The sequence below is a fragment of the Ammospiza nelsoni genome, chromosome 4 (genome assembly GCF_027579445.1).
Source record: "Ammospiza nelsoni isolate bAmmNel1 chromosome 4, bAmmNel1.pri, whole genome shotgun sequence".
Classification (NCBI taxonomy): Eukaryota; Metazoa; Chordata; class Aves; order Passeriformes; family Passerellidae; genus Ammospiza; species Ammospiza nelsoni.
This window is the reverse complement of record NC_080636.1, coordinates 42,080,349-42,103,924: the sequence shown is the minus strand read 5'-3', so window position 1 is coordinate 42,103,924 and position 23,576 is coordinate 42,080,349. Positions and strand designations below refer to the sequence as shown.

General features: G+C 40.8%; 1 protein-coding gene across 1 annotated transcript in view; it reads right to left on the bottom strand.

Moving 5' to 3' along the window:
* SLC7A11 (solute carrier family 7 member 11) overlaps positions 1-23,576 on the bottom strand; it is a 62,712-nt gene that overhangs the window by 36,997 nt on the left and 2,139 nt on the right. The window contains exons 2-6 of the mRNA XM_059471058.1: positions 22,942-23,068; positions 18,300-18,415; positions 9,860-9,985; positions 7,006-7,105; positions 3,994-4,038 (exon numbers count right to left, since the gene is read on the bottom strand). Of these exons, the coding sequence (XP_059327041.1) occupies positions 3,994-4,038; positions 7,006-7,105; positions 9,860-9,985; positions 18,300-18,415; positions 22,942-23,068 (514 nt within the window). The remainder of the gene's footprint in view (positions 1-3,993; positions 4,039-7,005; positions 7,106-9,859; positions 9,986-18,299; positions 18,416-22,941; positions 23,069-23,576) is intronic.

Below are 23,576 nucleotides of genomic sequence, written 5' to 3'. Positions count from 1 at the left end.
AGCTGCACCTCTACAGATTCCCACAGCCTCCAAAGCCCTTCCTGCCTCTACAAACAGCTGCTTGGAGCACCGAGGGGACTGGCCAAGAGCACAAGCATCCCCCTTTCCCTGCCTCTCTCCTGCATTCCCAACAACACATGCCATATTCCGAAGGGTCTCCCTGGTGCCATATACCACAGAAAGAAATGCAATCCCTATCTGGGAAACTTAAAGTCTAATAGCAGATGCTTCCACCTTCCAACACATCTCAGGATATATTCTAGGGCCCACCGCCAAAGAACGTTTTGGGTCGGAAGGGACCGTAAAGATCATCTTGTTCCAATCTTGTTGCCATAGGTGGGGACACCTTCCACTGGGCCAAGCTGCTCAAAGCCCCATCCCCACTCTCTGCTAGAGCATTCCTGCCATCCCTCTGCTGTAAACCTGGCACGTCCCCTTGGTACGTTCACTGGGGGTTTGCAGCCTGCTGGTTCACATGGGCATGGAGCTGATCATTCACCTCAGCTGCTTCCAAAGCTGTTGCACATCTGGAAATGCACAACTGTGACTGATTCTCTGGCAAACATTTACTTTGACAGCTGCAGGGCAGAAGACCTCACTGTGCTCACCTCCTTTGCTGTAAGTAATTTGCATCCATCCTAACCATTGAAAAACATTACAAATTGCACATCTGGATGTGTTACAAGCTCTAAGTGGTCCAAGCCTGTACTTTCCTCTTCCTTTTTAAAATCAGCAGCATCATACCAACAGTAGAATCACAGAATAGTTTGGGTTGGGAGGGACCTTGAAGTTGTAGCTCCAAGCCCCCTGCCCATGGGCAGGGATACCTTCCCCTAGACCAGGTTGCTCGGTGCAACCTTTAACATAATGCTCACAGGAAGAGTGAAAGACAGCATTTTAGGTTTAAAAAAAAAGAAAGAAAAGGCAGTTTAGTCTTAATAAATGCCTACAACAGCAGAATAATCTGTGGCTCATCTAACATTTGCATTGGGTTTAGTGGGAGCTGAGACAGTTGCCACTGAGATTAATCCACACTATTCTCTTGCCCTGTAGCTTTGGGAACCATGGTGGAACAGCCCTTGGTTCAGGACATCTTTCCAACAGACCCATTCCCAGGTGACAACCAAATAAAAAATATGTTCCAAATGTTTCATTGAATTGCTTATTTCAGCTCAAGGGAGTCCAGAATCCCCACTTACAGGTGGTACAGAGGTCTCTGTCACCACAGACAGTAACAATCCATTTGCCCCACCATCACCTGCCACTTATTTAGCAATTTTTAATATCCCACTCTCTTCTAGTCTATATTATACCTTAGCATGGAGATTGTAAAAACTGGGCATCCACTCATCCTCTCAAAGTGCAGCCTCAAGAGGAAGAGTGATGAAGGGAAGTTTCAAGAGCCTTGTGATAACATTGCACATGTAATATTGAGGGGTTTTTTTCAGCCATGTTACATGGTTTACCCTCCAGTCCTACATCCTCACTAGCAGCACACATAACTTCAGCAGATCTCCAAAGATAACCTGGAGTACAGAGAAGTTCTCCTGAGATGGGAAAAGACAGTCTTCTTCCCTCACATCCTAGCTGCAATGGAAAAACATCATCAGAATTGAACCAGCACCATTTCTCTTAGCAGAGATATATCATGCTTTGAGGGGTGCTTAGCTTTTAAAAGAGAGAGGAGCTATCCTTTTCTGTCCTATGCAGCAGAGAGCAAAATGATCAAAAATCACTCCTCTGATTTCAGTCACAAAAAACTCAACAGATGTAAAAATAGCTATAATGAAAATTACCAAGAATTCCAGTTAAAAGAACCGCAGACACAGAAGTTGTTTGAAAAGTCACAAAGGGTATAGATATCTGCACGTTTAAAAGGATCACACGGTATTGGTGGTAACCACATGATAATTTACAAATTTTATTGCTTCTACCTGAATTTAATCATACCACCAAGACTCTGGCTCCTAACCTATCTCCCAGAATTTCCTGAAGAGCTAGATGTCTTGGACCAGAATCCCTTCACAGCTACATTTAGTTTCACATTTAAAATCAGTCTGTGACACAAAAATTTTTCAAAACTAAAAAAAAAAATCTGTAGGTTGTCTTTTGGTTTTACTGTCTGTCTCTCATGATTTTATAAAGAGAACAGATCCTTGGTAGTTAAACCCTAGATCATCCAGCTTGAGTTCATGTGTGTCCTAAGGCTGGGAATCTTTAGCCAGCTGCTCTTTTTGATGGTGTTCACAGGGGTCTCAGGTTGAGGGAAGAGACGAGGATCTGACTCCATGTTTCAGAAGGCTTGATTTATCATTTTATGATATATATTACATTAAAACTATACTAAAAGAATTGAAGAAAGGATTTCATCAGAAGGCTGGCTAAGAATAGAATAGCAAAGAATGATAACAAAGGTTTGTGGCTCGGCTCTCTGTCTGAGCCAGCTGGGCTGTGATTGGCCATTAATTACAAACATCCAACATGGGCCAATCCCAGATGCACCTGTTGCATTCCACAGCAGCAGATAATCAATGTTTGCATTTTGTTCCTGAGGCCTCCCAGCTTTTCAGGAGGAAAAACCCTAAGGAAAGGATTTTTCATAAAAGATGTCTGCAACAGCTCTCCACTGATACAAATGCCTTAAAAGCACAGAAGCCTTCAGGTTTGAAAAGAACTCTAAGACCACTGAGTCTAACCATGAAACCAGCACTGCCAAGTCCGTCACTAAACCATGTCCCCAAGTGCCACATCTACACATTTTAAATACATCCAGAGTCATGTTTACTAAACCACAGCTCCTAAAATGGCATCTTATCAGAACTGAAGATTACTAGTGAAAAACTCATTTGTACATAGATATCTGTCATAATGATTATTCACAAATATTAATGCAGTATTTTCCACCTGGTCTCAGATTCCGGTCACACAATTCTCACTCTACATATCTAGATCACATCAAAGAGTCTGCTAAAACACAACATGTCCCAAAGTCACTGAAACAATGGAAATCTGCCAGTGTTTCTGCCAGCCCCATGTTTTATCATCCATTTTCTTATAATTTCAGGCCTCTGAAATAGCACCAGATTTGGTTCAGACTTTGAAGAAACTAACAAAACTCTTCTGGATGCTCCCAGTCAATGGCTTGGGGTTTTCTTTCCCTATATGTCTCAGATTCATATTATCTAAGTGCACAGTGCTGAGGGTTCTTTTAAAACAATAAGCAATTTGGTACCCAGCCAGCTATCTTATTTTAAAAATGTAAGAAAATTTAGCCATTAATTTCTTTGTCAAGTAAATAGCTTCTTTTCCTCAAAGAAAGAAAATCGATCTGGAAAGGCACATTTTCTTTAACTTTTAGAAAAAGTTAGTAGCCTTTTATTACTGGCCCATGTACCAAAACACATCTACCCAAATAGATGGGACAAATCAAACTCTCCCTAACAAGACAACTTTCCATGTTTTACAGGCAGGTGATGTGGGAGTATTCAGCTCTGACTGGAAACCGGCTCAAACCCATATCCCCTGTTCAGTTTAATTAGATTGGATGCTTTGTGGCATGTATTCAAGATCCTGCATTTCTGAGACATCTAGAGCAAGTAGAACTAAGTATTTAATTAATATTTATACACAGCAAAACTGACAAATATTGCAGCAGATAAGTTTCTTGGGCAAGATTTCCCTGACAGGGTATCAGTAGCTTCCACTGAAAGGAGCCGCTGATAGTTACTTGTATCCTGAGGGGGAGAACCAGAGCCCTAGAGACAGATCCACTTAATCCTGGAATACACAAAACCAGCCACTCTTTCAGTGCAGATAAAAGCAGAATACATAATAAGGTCACAACAGACCAAAAATAGCAAATTTTCGAGCAGTTGCAATTCAAATAGATACCAAATCTGCTGGAAGGCAAGCAGCTTGACCAGCATACAGAACTTTGAAGATCACTACTTTTACATCATTTCTCAAAAGTCAAGCAAAACATTAAGTACGTACTTTTCAGGGTTTTCCACTTCTTCGGTGACAAAATTGAGGTAAAACCTAGAAAATAGTTATAAAATGTATGATAAGATTTATTCCTATACTTTTATTCTGTATTTCTCTCACTAAGAATCAAGAAGATGATTTTAGTTAAGCACTGCTGTTAATTACAGTAGGCTTTGCAGGCCCATGTTTGGATTAAGGAGAGAGGGATATTTAACCTTCCCTTATCCTCACACTCAGGAAGGGAATTCTCAGAAAAGACAGCAAAGCAGGAGAAGAAAAAGACAGTGACTATGTACAGTCAGTGTGTAATTAATTTTTTTCCCCCCTGAGCATACTACACAGTTAATGGTTTACCCTAATTCCATACATACGCACACACATGCACACTTCAAGCTTTATATTCCATTTGTGCTTGCTGCCTTTTATCCAGTACAGGCTGCACTCTGATCACATTCCAGCAGCATTCAAGGGAGAGCTCTGTATGAGAATTCATAGGAGCTGCTCACCAGGCACAGCCCTGCATGCAAAGCAACCACAAGCCTCAAGGCCACTGAACCCTCTGTTCTACATTTATTAGCACTCAGTCTGTGCCTGCCTGGAACACAGTTGTGCCTGGCTCAGAGACAGGCCCGAAGTCAGATCTTGTCTAATCAAACAGAGCAGTCCGTACAGCACCTATGCTGGTCTTCTGATCTTGTGCAGAAAGACAAATGGCACCTGAGCCAGCACTGCTGCTGTGAATAAACCACTGGTGACCAAGCTGGCCGGAAGTCTGGGAGATTTGCCCCATCACAAGTCTTGGAGCAGAACTGGGTTAGCAGAACAAGTTAACGTGGCTCTTTAAAAATAGTGATTTTGTGACTGCGCAAGAAATTCTTTGCCACCTTGTGCAAAAACATCAGTACTTGTTTTTAAACTTTCTAGCACATAGAGCACAGAAGTAGATTTAGGTTAGATATATGGAGGAAAGTCTTTCCAGTGAGGGTGCTGGAGCACTGGAACTGGTTGCCCAAGGAAGCTGTGGATGCCCCATCCCTGGAAGCGTTCAAGGTCAGGTTGCATGGGGCTTTTAGCACTCTGGTCTGGTGGGAAGTGTCCCTATCCTTGGCAGGGGGATTGGAACAAAATTATCTTTAAGGTCCCTTTCAACCCAAACCATTCTGTGATAGCCCAGCATCAGTTCTTTTATTGATGCAAAGGCATGTTTCCTCGCATTCTTTTCTCCACTTTTTCAGCCAACATTTTACATACCCCACAGTCTACACTTGCTCTTGGCAGGATGAACCCACACACAGAAGAGATACTGCTTTTCTTTTCTTCAAAGCTGTATCTTTAAAAGTTAACAGCTAAAATTTAACAGTCTTGTGAGCTATGCATAAAATTCTGCCTGCATCCCAGGACACATCACCAACACTTCCAACACTCCTTCATATTCAGCTAATTGCATTGATTTAGCCCCATGAAACTGATAGTGCAAGGATATTGCCACTCCACTTAATGGTCTGCTCCTCGTGATGAGGTGATGAATTTTAGTTGATAACAAAGGAAAATAGACAGCAGGGAAGAACAACTAGCCAAATTAGGTCTTTTTCCTGCTAATTTCTTTTATAAGTAGCAAATAAGGACCTTGAAATAAAAGTCAGAAGGTGTAAAGGGGAAAAAAAAGATAATTTTTATTGCAAGGCTTTGAACCGTTATGTGAAAAATGGGAAAGAAGCAACAGAATAACAGTATTTTTGATTAAGCATTTTGCAGGAAAGAAATTCTGAATAATAATAACGAGCTTTTTAAATTGCTTTCATACAAAAACTTAGGTTAATATTTTAAAAGTGAGAAACCATCACATGCATGGATATGAGAGACAGAGTCAGTTATAGGAGAGAGGGGGGAAAAAAGTAGAGATCTCCACATAATCAATTCCATTTCTTTGAGGCTTCAAAATGCCAGGCTCTTTTCTTACATGTCTATCTCAGATAAAGGCTTTGGACTCTCTTGGGTTTCTTCCCCTGCTGCCATTTAGTATATAAAGTTCTGTTCATACTTCAGTGTGCACATTTATAATGCTCCTGCAACCGGGGAGTTACAGATGGGCAGAGAACTCCAATGCCCGGCCCATTGTCCTTTCATATTAAATAAATAAACCCCTTATCTTGCAAGGTAAAGGACTTGGCTGCCTGTGAGGCTATGGGGAGCAAAGGGAAGGCCTGCAGACAAAGCTATCTCAAAATAAGCCCACTCTGTGCGCTGCAGGCTGCTTCCTTCCCCCCAGGCTGCTGCTGCTAAAGCCCTTTGGCGCTGCACAATGCAGAGCCCCGAGGAGCATGAATAAATTGTAAAGGCAGATTCCAGAAGGGGCAGCACCTTTCAAACCAGCTGCTGTGTACTTTGGAGGGAAAAGAGAGAAAGGACTTGAAAGTTCTAAGCAGGATACCTGAAGGTAGATTCTCATACCTTTGCTCACAGTCAATCGCACCTGACTTTTGTGGAAGCCAGCTGCACTTCTTTTAAGTATGGTCCAGATCTCTCAGACCAAGAAGTTTAAAAATCTAAAGATTTCTATTCTGTTTTGTGGCCCATACCAATCTCATTGTTTCTTTCTTGTCAAATACTGCTCTTAGAAAGCAAGGCTAAGGGCCATTTTGCAACAGAATCATAGATTTGTTTTTTATAAAATTACTGATTTCTTCAAAAAAATTAAAGCTTCATTTGTACTTTTATCCTTTTATTAAAATATTTAATGAAAAAATGAAGAATATTCCTTTCTTGTGGTGTGATTATTGTGGTGGTCAGTGCATGTTTATATATTATACACTGAAAAAGAAAAATCTTTCCCTTCCAGAGCTGCTTGCACAATCACCACTGAGCATATGGAAAAGTGATGACAACTACCCTAGCTGTATGATGTAGCTTGGCAAAAGATGTAGAATGTGTGACTCATTGCTTCATATAAATAAATAGCTTTGTTAAAGCACATTAGTGGGTTTTTTTCAGGACAAACACAAATAAGTTTCATCCACTTACCAGCCTGAATAGGCATACATTCCTGAATAGAAAGCAAGTGGTAATCCCATAACACTGGCATCATTCCCTGCAAAGGCATTTTTAAAGTGCTGTGTTTCTCCTGCAAAATCAACAACAAAAATGTTGAAAAATGAGCTCTTTGGTCATAACTAGTCAAAAAAAAAATATATATTATATAACACATCATGGAACATTTATTTAACATCATTTAATCACCCAACAGTTCACTGACATGAAGTTCTGCCCCTTGACCTTAAATTCTGACCCAACCCTCACAGCCATAATCTGCCAGCAATTGTAAAAGGCTTTGTGGAATCTGTATTCATGCAATAGGAGAATTTGACCTATTAGTTTATTTCAAAGCATGCTGAGCTTGATGACACTCACTGCTCTGTCATTTCCAGCAGTGACTTACATCAACATGAAAGAGCAGAATGAGCTCAGTAGTTTTTTATGTGGAAAATTTCACTTGTTCAACATTTTAATCAGAAGGCACTTTGCTGGCGTTTCATTCAGAAGAAACATTTATAAGATAAATAAACCCAAAATTCTAGAAATTTCTACCATTGAAAAATGAGTTTAGTAACCCCCAACCACGATAATCAATACTGTATTAATATTACATCAAGTAAGAATTATCTATATATCTATAAATGCAAATGTGGAACACTTTTGTTATGCTCTCATTCATTTACAAAGCGCTTTATGGTTTGTAAAATGTCCCTACCATATCCCAAATTTCCTGAGAAGCAATGATCCTCCACAAATATGGAGCAGGAAGAAACTTAATTAATTCAGATTTAAATTAGCAATGAGTCAAATCCTCTACCTTTGGTCTGGTTTTACTAAGCCTTCAGTCAAAATCCCTGTTGAAGCAGAGGCTTTTTGGTTAAGGGAGGAACTGTGGCCAGAAGAAGGTCGCAGTGGAGAATCAGGGACACTTAGCTGAGCTACATCAGGGCAACAACCCCCAAGGGTTGGAGCAGGTTTGACCTGCTCCAAAGGTCTAGAAAAATTGGGGTGGATGGGAACAGAGAGAAATTTTACACATTTCATATGTCACGTGCGAGACTGTCCTGGGTTGGCTGTATGGTGCTTTTACCCCCAATCGTCTTGTTCTGTTTATGCTGAATAGTAAGTTTTGCACCTTTAAGACTTATTGCAAGGAGTGAAGGGGGGAGAGAAGTGCAGGTTTTTTTCCTCCAGACACTGCTCTCACGCCCCACATTCCTCCTCCTGGACTATTGTAGTCTGTGGACAGACAGCAGGACAGAGTTCTTCTTTTGCTTTTTAGTTAGTGTTAGCTAGCTGAGGCAAAGAAGTTCCCTGGACTGTGTTTTTTTCCCTCTTCTTTGGACCTCTTGAAACTGCTCTGGTCTGAACACCCAGGGGAGCACCAGCAGCTGCAGCTGAGGCCCACCGGGCTGGGCCTGGCCTGCGACATTGCCAGCACTGAGGGACTGACCAGAGACTGAGTGAGCTGCAACCCGGGGACGGGGTTTTCTCAGTTTGTCATCTCTTTTAGATTAGCAAGAAGTCTCATTGTTTGATATTGTTTTAGTTTTATTGTTTAATAAACAGGTTTTTTCCACCTTTCTCCAAAGAAGTATTTTTTCCTCCCGGACCAGTTGCGGGGAGGGGCCGATTAGACCTGCTTTTCCCACCAGAAGTCCTTTAAGAAATTCTTCCCCAAATTTGCTCTAAACCCATACAAATACAGAGACGCAACGACATTGCAAGTGCCAGAAAGAAAGTGAAAAACAAGAAAACAAAAATAGTGAATCAGCAGAGTGCCACACAGGAAAACTTTTATTTCAGAGTCTATGTTAACCACAGAGAGCCTCCTGTCCCTGAGAAACTGAGCTCACTGCACAGACTAACACTGCGCTCTTCACTTGGGTGGGACATAGCCCAAAACTGTGACAGTTTTTGTTGGATAAAATCTGCCACCAACACACTCAAGAGGGCTCCTTGCTCTGCCCCTGTGCGCTGCATGGCTGCTGGCGCTCTCTGTGGTTCTTGAGGGAGGGTGACCTGGGGCTTGTCACCATCTCACACCTGCTGCTCAGAGGGCTGGGATGGGAAAGTCTCTACAGGTAGCTGAGCACCTGTCAGTGAAAAGAGGGCCTTAACAAGGACATGTAGTGACAGGAAAAGGGGAAATAGCTATAAACTGACAGAGGGCAGGTTTAGATTACGTGTTAGGAAAAAATCTGCCCAGTGACAGTGATGAGGCACTGGAATAGATTGTCCAGAGAAGCAATCCAGGATGCTCTGAAAGTGTTCAAGGCTTTGGATGGGCCTTTGAAAAACATGGCCCGGTGGAAGACATCTCTGCCATGGCAGAGGGTTTGAACTAGATGATCTTTAAGGTCCCTTCCAACCCACACCACCGTGTGATTGTGTGGTTCTGTGAATGGGGAGCCCCCTCTAGCACCACACACACACATGTACCATGACTAGGGACTAGCGCAGCCAGAGCAGCCATCCTGCCTGGGCTAGGCATGTGCTCTGGGGAGGTGCATGTGTATCTACCTGCCTTTAAACCCCACTCTGCCCCTTTCACAAAGTTCAGGCCAAAGACAGATTCCAGAAGAAGAGCAGTCCATTTGCTCCTTGGAAAAGCAAGTCTGATTGGAATAGTCTCATTGGCATGCTGAAGGAAACACCATTTCATCCCAGTGTTAGTTCCACTTCTTATCAAAGACATGACAGTACAGAGCCTCAGTTAAGCAAGCACAGACTAATTAAGAGATTTTGCTGCTATAAGCATTATGTGGTGGAGGCAGGTGGGGAAAGACTGCTGAGTGTAAAGATAAAAGCTCTTTAAAAGCATTTACTTTTCATTTCATACCTTTAATTAGCTGGATAACTCCAGGGACTATAATTATCAGAATTGCTACAAGCTTACAAAAGGTAAGGAACATCTGAATGCGGGCGCTCCAGCTGACACTTGTGCTATTCAGGACCATCACCAGTGCTGTGAGGGGGAAGAAGAAAAGTCAGAAAGAAATAATTGTCACAAAATTCTTTGCCAGCAGAGAGGTCACACAAACAACAGATCCTGATGCATTAAAGGAAGTACACCCTGATAACCCTCTCCAGCTCTTGTCCTCCCTCTTCTCCGATCCCCCTTTGAGGTACTGCAACAAAGGCTTGAGCTGAGCCCCTGTGCCTCACCCACTGCACTGACCATCCTTCCATCCCTTCTCTGCCTGACATCCTCCACACCAAACTGCAGCTTCATTGACCCAGAATTGTCAGCTGCTGGTAGACAACAGGCTGCCAGGACACTTCTTGAGATGAAAGAAATTAATTGCCCAACTCTTGTCATTCCAGATTTCTTTGTCAGCGCTGCTTTCAGTAGAGATTTGTATTTTTCATAAACAATAACAATTAATAACCATATTGAACTTTCTCACCCTCACTTAGGCCACACATAAATTTGTTTGTGTGTGGTAAACCAGCTGCTTTACCTCTGGTCCTCTTTTCCATGTTCTCCCCCCTTTTTGCTGTACTACCAGAGAAGCAGGAGGGCCAGAGTGTAAGTACTGTACCCACCTTTGCTAGGAATCAGTAAAGAAACAGAGAACTTTTACTTCTTGAAAACAAAGCCCAGGTCTGCAGCTCTCCAGCATGTGGAGAGATCAGTGAAAAGGGTATTTACATCCTGCCTGGTCAGCTTGCATCTCCTTCTGGGTCAGGGACAGCATCCTCTAGCATTTCCTACAGCACTGATTGACAGGAGGAGGGCAGGTCTTGTTATTTTAGTGCCACTTATTCTAGATTACTTAAACAGAAGGAGTTTAGAGATTAAAAACAAAAATTTCCCTAAAGAATGGAAGATGGGAGCCATTTTACTAGACGAAAAATCTCTTTCCCCTGCTGCTCCAGGTAAACATGGTCAAACATGTTCCTCTCTCTCTTTCATGTGGAGCTACTTCATTAGCTCATTTCAATCCTCCTGTAACTCAAGCTCTCTCAAGAGCAGCAGTTTGTGTAAATCATCAGCCACATCACACATCTCAAGACACAAAAAGCACAATTTGCTAGTTTGTAGGAGCTAGCACTGTAAATCTGGCATGGCACAGGCTTTCTGGGAAAAAAAAACCCACTGATTTATCTCAAGTCTTTTATTTTATACAGTTTCTCTTCACCAGCGAGGTTAAAAAATATTTTAAAATCTTCTCATTTCAACTGAAAGTAATTTGAGTTTAATGGAACCGGGGAAAAATTCCATGTAATCTGGATCCCAATGTATTTTTCATATATTTTTAATAAAATAAAAATTGCAGGGAGAAAAAAAAGTATTTCTCTAGAATTTTTATTTGGGAGATACAGTTCCACTCTCCAATGAGCAATTTACAAGTCAATATATACTCACAACACCACCTAACACAATTTTTTCACCAGAAAAAGATCTTGGAGATCAAAATCTTTACTCAGTTTTGTATCTCACCATATTTCAGAGCTGAAAGCTGAAGTCTTCTGAAGTCACAAAAAAATTTGCTTGGACTTTGCAACATTTCACTTGAGACCCAAACATGCAATGATGTTTCAATCACTTTTCTTTTCTTTTCTTCTTTTTTTTTTTTTTTTTTTTTTTTGCTTATTACTTCCTTGTATACCTATATTTGACAGGCAACAGAAAATCCCAGGGCCTGATTCATTACTCTGTTGTTCCAATATTACACTGACATATCTTGACTCATTTAAATTTTGAAAGATTCCTTTAGGTTGCTGACTAATATTAGCGCTCTTTGAGTTTCCCCTTCTTTCCCTGAGGCCTGATTACCAACAAGACTAACAACTGTTATTTAAGCAAAATATATTTAAAATATTCATTTGACCAAAAATGCTTAAGTTAGAAAAATCTAGTGCCGTAGTCAAGCACTAGCTTATTTTAATTTTCCTGGAAGACTCAGGATACAATACTTTCCTTCTGTAGAAAGTCAAACCCAGGCATGGACCAGAGCACAAGAAAATGCCAAGGAGGAGTTTTTTTGTGTAAGAGAATCTGCAATTTGATACCCAGTTTACTCAGAGTTCAAGCTGACTGCAGCAATCAGTCTGTCAACCTCACACAGGTCAGAGTAGGTAACATGAGTGGGGAGAGCTTCTCCAGGTTTTCTGATGCACTGGTTTTACCTTCCTGATACACATATGAGAAGGTTTCTGGATGGCATGGCCTCGAACACTTCGGGAATGGGTCAGCCACAACTTCTCTGGACAGCCTGAGCCAGTGTCTTACCAGGGACATCAGAAAAATTTCTTCCATATATCTAATCTAAACCAGCCCTTTTCCAGCATGAAGCCATTTCCCCTCATCCTGTTGTCACGGTTTAAGCCCAAATGGAAATTAAACCTGGCAGCAGCTTGCTCAATTCCCCCCTTTCTCCCTGCATCCACCACTGGAATGAGGAGGAGAATCAAAGTAAAACTGGTGGATTGAGAAAAGAACAGTTTAATAATTGAAAACAAAGTAAAATACAGAAATAACACAAAGGATAATAATAATTATTAATATTATTAATAATTATTATTAATAATTATTAATATTATTATTATTAATAATAATAATAATAATAGTAATGAAGAAAAGCAAGTGATGCCCAATACAATTGCTCACCACCCACTGAACAGAGCCAGAACCCCCATTCCCAAACCCAGATCAGATGCGTTTTCATTTAAATCCTCCCAGTTTATATACCAGGTGTGATGCTCTGTGGTGTGGAATATGCATTTGGTAATCACCTGTCCTGGCTATGCTCCCTCCCAGTTTCTTTTGTGAACCTCCTCACTGGCAGAACATGGAGGCAGGGAAAAATATCCTTGACTATGGGTAAACTGGACTTAGCAAAAAACCAAAACATCACTCTGTTACCAACACCATTCTCATTCCAAATCCAAAACACAGCCCTGTAATAGCTACTGAGAAGAAATTAACATTAACCTGGCTGAAAGGTTCACATCACTGTGTCCTTATTTGTAAATAAGTCCCTTGTAAAAAATCCCTTGATAAAAATGTCCTTTGGTAGTCCTTCACAAGAGTAAGTGCAGAGCTGAAGGACTGCAATAGTAGTAATTCAGGCTGCAGAGCTGAGACTTAAGTGCTTACAAATGCTTAGAAAATTTGAGGCCATTTTTGTTTTAAATTTTATTTTATTGCACTTTTTAGGCTGTAGGAGTTTACAGTCTTCTTTATCATATAATACTACATAATATAAATGCATTATTGTTTATTGTAGACTAATAATAATAATAGTAGTAGTATTTTTTAATAAAATATTCAGTGTTAAGGGTTCTGTGTGCATGACACTTGTCTAGAAATGTGGGACTTAGACCAGTACCATAGTACTAATTGTGTGAGCAACTGGGTAGTGAAAGGCAATGGGGAAGTGGAGTCATGAAGAAAGCTGCTAAAAAGCAAAAAAAGATGATGACAGCTGTGCCAGGGCTCAGGAAGGACATTATATTCTGGGACTATGGCCATTAGTCTACACCTCTCTTCAGAATGGGGCCTATTGGAGATATTTAGAGAAGCTGATTGCAGACACTTTGATAAAAGATCACAGCAAATATCAGAAGGAGCAGTTTCTCAGAAAAGGGGAAGTGAAAGGAGGACTCAGGTCTAACTTTTCTAACTAAAAGTCAGGCATTGAGCGTGGCTGCCCACATGAGATAGTTTACCTTCAGGAAGCTCCTCTTTCCCCACTGTATGGGGAGCACATGAGATTACCTAAACTAAACACCTTGCTAAGATGAATCCTAACCAAGCGTAGTGTGGAGGGAGAACAAAATGGGGTACATGAACAGTCAAACACAATGGGAACACCAAGCATGTTTTTTACAATCTCTTCCCTTCCACAGGCACAGCTATAGACAGATAACAAAATCTAATGGGAGAAGCAGCAGTGAGCATTACATCCTGGCCTACTTTTCAGAATATATGTACCATTGCCTCAGCAGGAGACCAAGAAAATGCTTTCCCATAACTTGTCACACTTTTAGGGTCAAGGCATTCAAAAAATGCCAAAAAATACCCTCAACCTGCCGACCCTAATGAGCCAATTAAAAGTCACAGGAAGCAAAAGAGCACCTATCAGAGCATATCTGCAAGAGAATATCAGAGCAGATCCCTGCAAGCCAAGAGACATTTTAATGTAAACTGTTTGTCTGAAGACTGTCAGCAGTAGAGAGTGGCATCTGCAACATCTGCCATGATGAGGGGAAAAAAGGCATCTAATTATAGACACACCTAGACACCAATAAAACCTGGGACTGGAGCATTTGCCAGCAAGCACTGATAGACCTACAGCCAACCACAGTTTTCAAGCATAACTTTAGCTCTAACAGCCAAAGTTTGGGGTATTTGAGTTTGCTAGCAGACTTCTCAAAAGAAAAAAAAAAAAGAGGGGAAATTATATATTATTGCAGTGTAAAATGCCCAAAATATATGTATGAATTAGTGCAAGAACTCATGTGAGTTGGTAGAGTTAGTGAGTGGTTTTCAGTCTCACAGGTTTTAATGGCTGAAACCTGTTTATCTGCTTCCTGACATGGAGGCCATGTGAAAAGTTTGGAAAAGGCTCAGTTCCTATTCAGGCTACATATCGATAGAAGAGTTTGATACCTTTTGCACAGTCCAATTTATTCCTTCCTGTTACCATTATATTTAAGTTTACCATTAGGAAAAGAATTAATAGATACAAACAAAGCAATATATGAATATAGGGCCTTTTTTGCAATGATAGGCATGATGACAGGATGTTGCTTCATGTGAAGAAGCAACAAATATGGAGCAGTTTACCAACTTTCACTTCAAGAGGTAAATGAGTTTTAAACTCTTTCTCCTAAAAAGACTACCTTCAGCATCAGAACAAAGGTTGACAACCTCCCTTTGCTTTGTGTCCTGGAGCTATTTTGGCCTGCTGGAACAAAGCAGGGAGTTAGAAGGGCTAATCTCCTCCCTGCATTTTTTTCAGCTGTCCTTCCCTGTGCAGGAGCACATCCAGCTTCTCTCTCCTCTAGCTGGCCATTTATTTTCATAAAATTGTAGCAATTAGACCCTGTCTCTGGAAGAGTTCAAGGCCAGGCTGGATGGGGCTTTGAGCAACCTGACCTAGTAGGAGATATCCCTTCCCATGACAGGGTGATCTTAAACATCCTTTCCAACCTAAACCATTCTATGAGCCTATGAATGTATAGTGTAACAAAAATCTTTGAGACATCTGCTCCTCTTTCACATACAGTTAATTAACTGAGTTGAGAAAAAGTTTATGGCAGACTGACAAATTGAGATCTGCATATCCAGTATTTGATCTAGGTTTTTCTCCTTGTGAAGACTTGCTTAAGAAACACCAAGTGAATTTAAGTGATTTATAAGTTTGAAAAGAACAGGAAGGTTTTGCTCAGAGGTTCAGAAAGCTGTGGCATCTGAATAGAGACTCCACACAAGCATCCTTCTCTCTACAGAGACATTGAAATGTTTGGACATTTTGGTTGGTTGGTCATGGTAAAAAGAAAATAAACCATAATAAAGACAACTAAAAATGAAAGCAGCATATTGTGGAACAGAAAATTTGTTTTTACAGATTGTTCAAGATTGCTCTGAACAGGTGATTTTGAGGGGAATTTTGTGCCCAGCATATGTCTTTTTCTAATAAATAATAAAGCCAGGACAAGGGATTTTTTAAATGTCACTGTGACCAGTAGTTGCATTTTAACTTTAATCTGATCTACATCTCCTTTGCACTGTCTTTCTGTCTTTCTTTTTTCACTGAAGAGGCACAGAATGGCTCCAGCCCCTCTACAAGAAATATTTTTTGGCAGCTGGTAGAGAAGCAATAGTATTTGTTACTCCTCAGCATAATCCTGGTTGCATCCACCTCAGTCAACCTTTTAATAATAGGCTCCAGATGCATCAGTGGAGATACAGGTGGGCAGAAAAACAAAAAAGGAAAGAGAAAATCTGTACTGTGACAAGGACCAAAAAAACTGGGCTACAATGCCAGTGAGGGTTTAAAAAACTCTCATGCTGGAGATTTCAAGGCCAGTTTTGACAAACATCTGTAAGAAATTGTTTAGATAACACTGATTGTGTTTGGGATCAGGGGATCACCTGAAGATTTTTCAAATTTCTCCCTCTCCTTTCTAGTACAATGAGAAATGACAAGGAAAAACTTCGAGCCAAGGACAGAGTTCAGTGGTGCATCCCACTGCCTTTCCCCATGCAATAAAGACATATACACAATCTGTGCTGTCTCATCAGGCAAGGAAGGAAAAGGGACCAGGCATGGGTAAGAAAAAGGCATGTCATCTCACCTTCTGATTAACTTAAAATTTGAAGTGGAAACAAACACTACCTTTTGCACCGTTATATTGGATTACAAGATCTCCAGAGCTCCAAAGTGTCTGTTCAGCTCAGCACCCTAATCTTACCTGTCACTCTGCCTACATGCCCAACACCAAACATTTGTAGCAATTACCACCACAGCATGATTCTTACCACACAAGGATAACATTCAGACACTCTGGGATCCTTGAGATTAATTGCAGCATGAGTTCTACGAACTACTACAAATGAAACTCCACTGTAGAACATACTGCAAATAATGAAGCCCCAGTCTGACACATCATTGTTTTTCTCAGCATCATCCCATTCACCACTACAAGTTTTCTACAAGAATCCCTTCTTTCAGTGAAATGCCAGCTCACCCTAACTGTGCTGTACACACCCACTCTGAACAGAAGCATCTGACCTCCCCTGTCTCTTTAGGCTGTGATTATTTCAGCCTAACTCCACCTCCCCTGCAATGCTACTTATTTGTTCAATTATTTTGCCAAGCCCTGGCCTATCATACAGATTTTCACTTAAATTAAAGGTAATAAAAACATATTTCAAATTGTTCAGCTATTGTGCTTGAATCACATGCAATTAACAAAATGCTTTGATGGAGTCCTCACTTAATATTCCTTTTGTCTCAGTGACCTTAATGTTACTGAACATCTGTTTCACTCCTATCTTGCACTGAAATGTTTTAGACAGATGTAGCTGAAAAAAGTAATTGACCTCAAAATTCAAACCCCTAATTCAATTATTCCTATGAAACCTATAGTTTGTGCATAATTAAGTTGGAAAGGAATGCAGTCACATACTGATATTTTAACACTTCCAGCAGAAAGGAAATCCTACGGACAGAGCTCCCACAAAAAGCCACAGTAACCTGGAGACTGGAAATTTAAATGTCAATTGAACTCCTTGCCCCCAAGAAAAAAAGTCATCTGAACCTATTATTGTGCAAAACTGAAGGGGTCTCCTGTGGGCCTTTGATCATTTTGCATGTCTTAATTCCTTTTTCCAGTCTTTTTGTTTCTGATATGTGCACTGAGCAAATTTAAAGGAACAACCTGTGACTAATTACTCAGGTCTACTCTGCACTCCCTCCCAGCACAGCTGAATTCCAATGTGTGCCCACAAGGAGCATTCTCACCTGTGACCAGGCAGACCTGGAAACAAGCCTCTAATGCTACAAGCTCCAGAGTCCCAGTCCCATCATTTTTTGTGCCCTCCCATTGCATGCATCCTCCACACTAGCCCAGGTACACTGTAAGGCCTCTAGTCTCAGGGTAGTGCCCCCTCTTTCTACTGCAAATATTGGCTTTCTGTGACCCTAAATGATCCCTTTTACACTAACTACAGAGTTAGCAAGTGTAGGACAACAAGTCAGCAACAACCATGCACCAGGCCGTATGTTCTGCTCTCAGAATTCAGTTCCTGCTTTCTGAACCACAAGTGCCTCAACAAGGATTATTGCCAGGATGGAAAGAGTGGGACTGGGGAAGATGACCTCATGTTGCTGTCTACACTCAAGAGAACTACATTTCTTCATGACATCATATTTGGCATTCAGTTGCCTCCTAAAACCAAGGTAGAGCAAAGCACTTAAAGAAGGTAATCATTCTTCCATATCTCTGGCACTGCCTCGCCGTCTCCTAGGGACTGAAATTGCTTCTACAAAAATAATGAAAATTTGGCCATAAATTCAAGTGGCAACAGAATCAGCCTTGATAATAGATTTTCCCAGCCATTGATAAAGTCTGCTGTTCTTTTTGCTCCTGCGTTTGTTCACAAACACACACACCCAGGCAAAACGTCACACAGGTGTCCCTGGCATTGGATGCACAGTAATTAATGATTTACACCAAACAACAACCTGCTCAGTGTGCTATATATTTTTTTTTAATTTATATAATCTTTACCCCCCCCCCCCAACCTAAAATGGGACACTTACTGATGCCAACAGCTGTGATAAGTTTAATCGCAAGTTCTGGGATTTCACACTGCATAAAGAAAGGCTCCAAGATGTAGCGTCCAAATGCCAATGATATCACTGCTGTGGCAGCAGGGCTGGAGGGAAAGGAAAACAAAGTCACAAAATTAATCTGTGATAGTACATAGTTATTATTCTTACTGGATCATACTGTAGCTTCACTATCAGAGAACTGTGAACCTTAATTTTGGTGCTTCCTTGTAGCTTTGCTGACATGCACCACAGCTTCTGAATGTAGCAGAACATTCTTGACAGCAACACTTCTTACCAGGGTGGCTCTTACAGCTTCCACGTTGCAAAGCAGTCATAATCAAAAAGGAAAAGTATCAATAGAAATCTTCATTCATTCACTTGAAGTGAACATAGCCAGTGAGAGGAATAGCAGATTTGTCTTTACAAACCATCTCTGGGTCTGCTGGTAGATAAAACTAGCACTGGGAGATAAAAGAAACTATGGGAAGGATTACACTGATTGATGAATGGAAAAAGATATTTGCTTTTACAAATGAACTTTAGGTTTGCTGATAAATGAAATTAGACATTGAAAGATGAAAGAAACGATGGGGAATAAAATCCCCTAGATTCCACAAGAATTAAAAATTAAAAGGGGAGGTTGTACTTTAGAGGGGAATCTTCGGTATTAGGCATATGGGGAAGTCTGTACCTCTCAAGTACCTCAGACAATGGGGAAAGAGAGAAGGAAAATGTGGCTGGGAAATTGGGATAAAAAGGAGGCTGTGTCCTCCAAAAATCTGAGAGACCTCAGGGCAATGCCTCATGGCTTCTCCCTTTTTTTGAACAAAGTAAAAGGATTCCTCTGTCTCCTTCATGGACATAAACCTCTGATGTTTGTGGATTAATTTTCCTAACAGCAGGATCAGATTACATGGGCAACACCCTGCTCAAAAGTCAGTGAATTTTAATGGCCAGCTATACCTCACCCCTCAGAGACAAAAGCAAATGAAATTCATTCACAGTGAGAATTCTGGTTTACTAAAATAAGCATCCAAAATCTACCCAGATCTTTTATTAACTTCTGGGACAGTCCAAATGGGATTTTCTAAAATACAAACAGAATATTTTTCTTTTATTGACTAACAATTTCCTAACACTGCAGCTGAAAGCAAAAATCCCTGTAGCAAACCATAGAATACCATAAAACAAAGGAATATGAAAAAATACATAATATTTCTTTATTTGGTCAGTTAGTGCTTTTCATAGTAAGAATTAAGCTCTCCAACACCCCACAAAGTTGTTACATTTACAAATTTGAAATGCTCATAATATTTTTACAGCCTTTCCCTTTGAGGGAAGCTAATTGTTTGACAGAAGCCTTAGCACTGACACACATTAGTAGCAAATTAGCCTGTGCCTGCATGTTACTGTTCATGTTCCATTTGGGAGGACATTTTCACTCTTTTTAGGACAGCTGGTGGCATCTGTGTTTTATCACATACATACTGTAGGACAAAAGGACACATGATTCTCAAAGGATTTCTGAGTTGAACAAGAGTCCATGCAAATTTCTTGTGAAAAAATCTGCAACACCTCACTTCACAGAATTTTGATCAAAATTCTATGGAACAGGGTAAAAATTCTGCAGAGACGTTGTTGTTCTCCATCAAACAATAAAAGAATTTCCCACAAGGGAGTTGCACCCTGGAAACAAAACTCACTTTCTTTGTGCTATGACTCAAGCCAGAAGTCACACACTGTGTTGGACCAAGCTGCAGAGCAGGACAGAACAGAACAATCTGCCTCAGTAAGTTTCTGCATGGATGAGCAAGGGCTGCTGCATGAGCATCTCCCACGCATGGGGATGTTTTCTTCTCACTGGCCAAAAAATGGCTTTACAAATTTTGTCTGGATTTTCACAGACATTTATTGACGTTACCTATTTCTAATTCATATCAGAAGATCATCAGGCTTCTGGCTTTCAAGTACTGCAGGCAGCCTGCCATAAGTGGTTTTGGAGTACCCTAGATCAGATGAAAGATCAGATCTTTGGAGCTGTCCCAGACTTTTTTCCTTGGTCCCAGCTCCTTTCCCCAGAACTTGGATCTTGCCCTCCCATTTCAAGGAAAAGCCTTTTTAAAGAAGCTATCTATACCACCACTATGTTTCTAAAAGCATAGCTCCTAAATGGCACCTCTAATAAAAAGCTCTGACATTCCCATGTCTTGGGGGAGATGTTGCTGGCAGCCCAGTCAATCAGTGGAGGGGGAAGTTCAAAGAGTGAAACAGTATTAAAAAAACACACAGATGAGTGTTTAGGGACATAGCTGAGTGGTGGACTCAGCAGTACTGAGTTAATGGTTGGACTCAAGGATCTTGGAGGTCTTTTCCAGCCTTTCTGATCCTATGCTTTTCCTTTTGCTACAGTGCTCAATAGCTGTGTGTTCAGGAGCAGGTAGAAAGTGCATGACCAGCTTTCACTGAAGGGCAAGGATATAGGAAGACACCAGATGAGGACCAAGACAGGGTCCCAGCACATACCACAGGTGAGCCAGGCACCTGGCAGCACACTCTGATCCAGCCTTTGTTTAGCAACCACCACAGTGAAACTCTACAGACCATGCGGTCACACTGCTGTCTTCCTTTGTTTGAAAAGTAGTTGTTGGGGTTTTTTTAAAGGTACATAAATATGTATAAAATACACACAACCTGGCTTTGGGAGAGAAAAATGTTCACACTGAGTGCACTGAGTGAGAAGCAGTGCAATGCAAGGCAGAACTAGTTGGTATATGGGCAGAGTAGTTAAGTGTGTCCTCCACTGTCAAGTAGCAGCTTTAAAGAGATATATGAGAGCAGGAAATGTCTGTTTTGGTTGTGACTCCTCTGTGTGATAATCCTGCAATTTTTCAGGATTATCACACTCAGGGAGTGTGATACTCCTGCAATTTTTCAGAAGAAAAATCAGTCTAGCTGAGACGTGTGTGTGCAACTTCATCTGCTGAAAACAAAAAATAAACATATAAGCGGTCTCAAGTTCTTTGATGGTAGCAGTCAATTAGTTTCCTGATGCAGGAGTCAGATATAAAACTCCACACAGAGTTTCAGCAGTGCTGCTCTGGTCGTTGCAAGTTATAACACGTATGGCTTCCTCACAGCCTCTCACACTGGGTGATTAAAGAATCCACTGATGTTCTCTCCCATGCAACACGATTATTTTCTGGGTGTGGGGCAGATCACGATGACTAAGAGCATTTATACAACACTCCTGGGACACTGTTGTATGTAAAAAAGTAATTATTTTGGGAGGAAAGGAATTTATGATGCCTGGTTTCTCGTGGGTGTTGTGCCTAGGTTAATAAGTTCCCTCTGCCGAACCAGGTGCAGATTAAGAGGGAGATTTCTATTACTGTTCCCTTTTGTTGATTCTCTGATGTGAAATGATATAGCTGTTCACAGAGACCTGTGAAAACATAGTTCTCATTCCACTGCCTGATTTTCCTTCTTGGCAAAAAGTCCATACAGTTGAGACATCTGCCCTTTCATCACATTTGATGGAAATGATGCAGTTAATTCAAAGGTTACATTTTGGTGGGGAGGTTGTGTTGGACCATCTGACGTACAAAACTATTTCCTCTGGAAACAACACAAGGGTTTATAGACTCATAATGACTCAGCACCGTCAGCACTTCTAAACTCCACAATCTATGCTAGGACTTGTCAGTGTTATGTAAACGTGGCTGTGATTTGAAATCATGCTTGTGCCTCATTTGTGACTAATCTGCTGATTGCAGAGGAGGGGGAAGAAGCGCTAACCAGCCTGAGGCAGGGGATGGAGCATTCCCAAAGTTATTTTGTATAAGTGAGTTGCCCTGCTCTACAGGTATCAAGATCTCAGCACAACTGTAAAAACAGAGAGGCTACACGTGAGTTTGAGATGTTGATCCATTTACATTATGAAAGTTTATTTTATATGATTCAACACTTTCATATTGTAATTCTTCTGCACAAAGGCTGCATGAGTCACAGGTTTACACACCAAGGCAACATATTGGACATTTTAGGTATGTGAAGACAATGTTTCTTTATTCGGTCAGTCAGTGTTTTTCAGAGTAAGAGTCAAGTTCTCCAACACCCCACAAAAACAAAAAATCAGGGCCCCAATCTGACATATAAATCATATATATGGTGCCCCTAACTCTGAAAACTACTGGACAACAGTCTCACCAGGAGTTATTCCTGTATCCATAGACAACAGTAATTGCTCCAGAAGGTAGTGCCAAGACTGAGAAAAGGCAAAGGTGACTTCTCTTTTTCACTGTACCATATCTAGGTATGGCTAACAACATTATTAGTGATATCAATGGACATAGTAAGCTTACCAAAATGAAGGCAATTTATTGAATTTTTGTGTCAGGGAGTTTTCTTATTTCCCCCATATATACACACGTGTCTCCTTGAACATTTCAAAGCTGATGAGCAGAATAGCATTTTTAAACTCTCTGAAGCAATCATAGTGAAAGAACACAGTTAACTGACCTAAATATATTTAATTTTTCTATTATTTTTTGCCCAGCATATATCAGAGATTTTTTCTTTATGACTGACAAGTGCAGTGCCATCAGAAAAGAAAGAGTCTTGATACACTTACCGAATGATGAGGAGTTCAACCCAGACCCTCACAAATGCAGGCAATGGGCCAAAGGCCTCCAGGATATAGGTGTAGTGACCACCAGACTTCTTAATGCATGTTCCTAGTTCAGCATAGCAGAGGGCACCTGTGAGAATTCAACAGTGCCAACATGAGAGATATCCAGAAATACCTATCAAAACAGTTATAGCCTAAACAACGGAGCTTCCATGGCATCACAACTACTTTTTATATTTTTTAATTTTTTTCCAATTAATTTTGTAAGTTTTAATTCACTCAGTTAGACATGCAGTAAACCAAACCATTTATCCAGTTATATTTAAAGCCTCTGGACAAGCTATTTGCAATTACTACTGTGCTACTCGATACCTTGTGAAGAAGGACAAAAAATTGGGGTGTCACACCAGCCACCATACTTCTCAGGCAGCCAGATTGCACTACTAAATGAAAGATTTCTGACACAATTGCTTGTTATCAAAGGCTGATCTACTCCTTTCAGCCTTAGAGATGCCTGGCTCCAACTCTGAAGGTCTAAAAACTGTATTGCCTCTCCTCAGCCATGGGCAAAGGCAACCAAATGGCCAAAATTGCTTGGGACTTTGCAAAAATGTGGCAACTTTTTATCTGCTATTCTC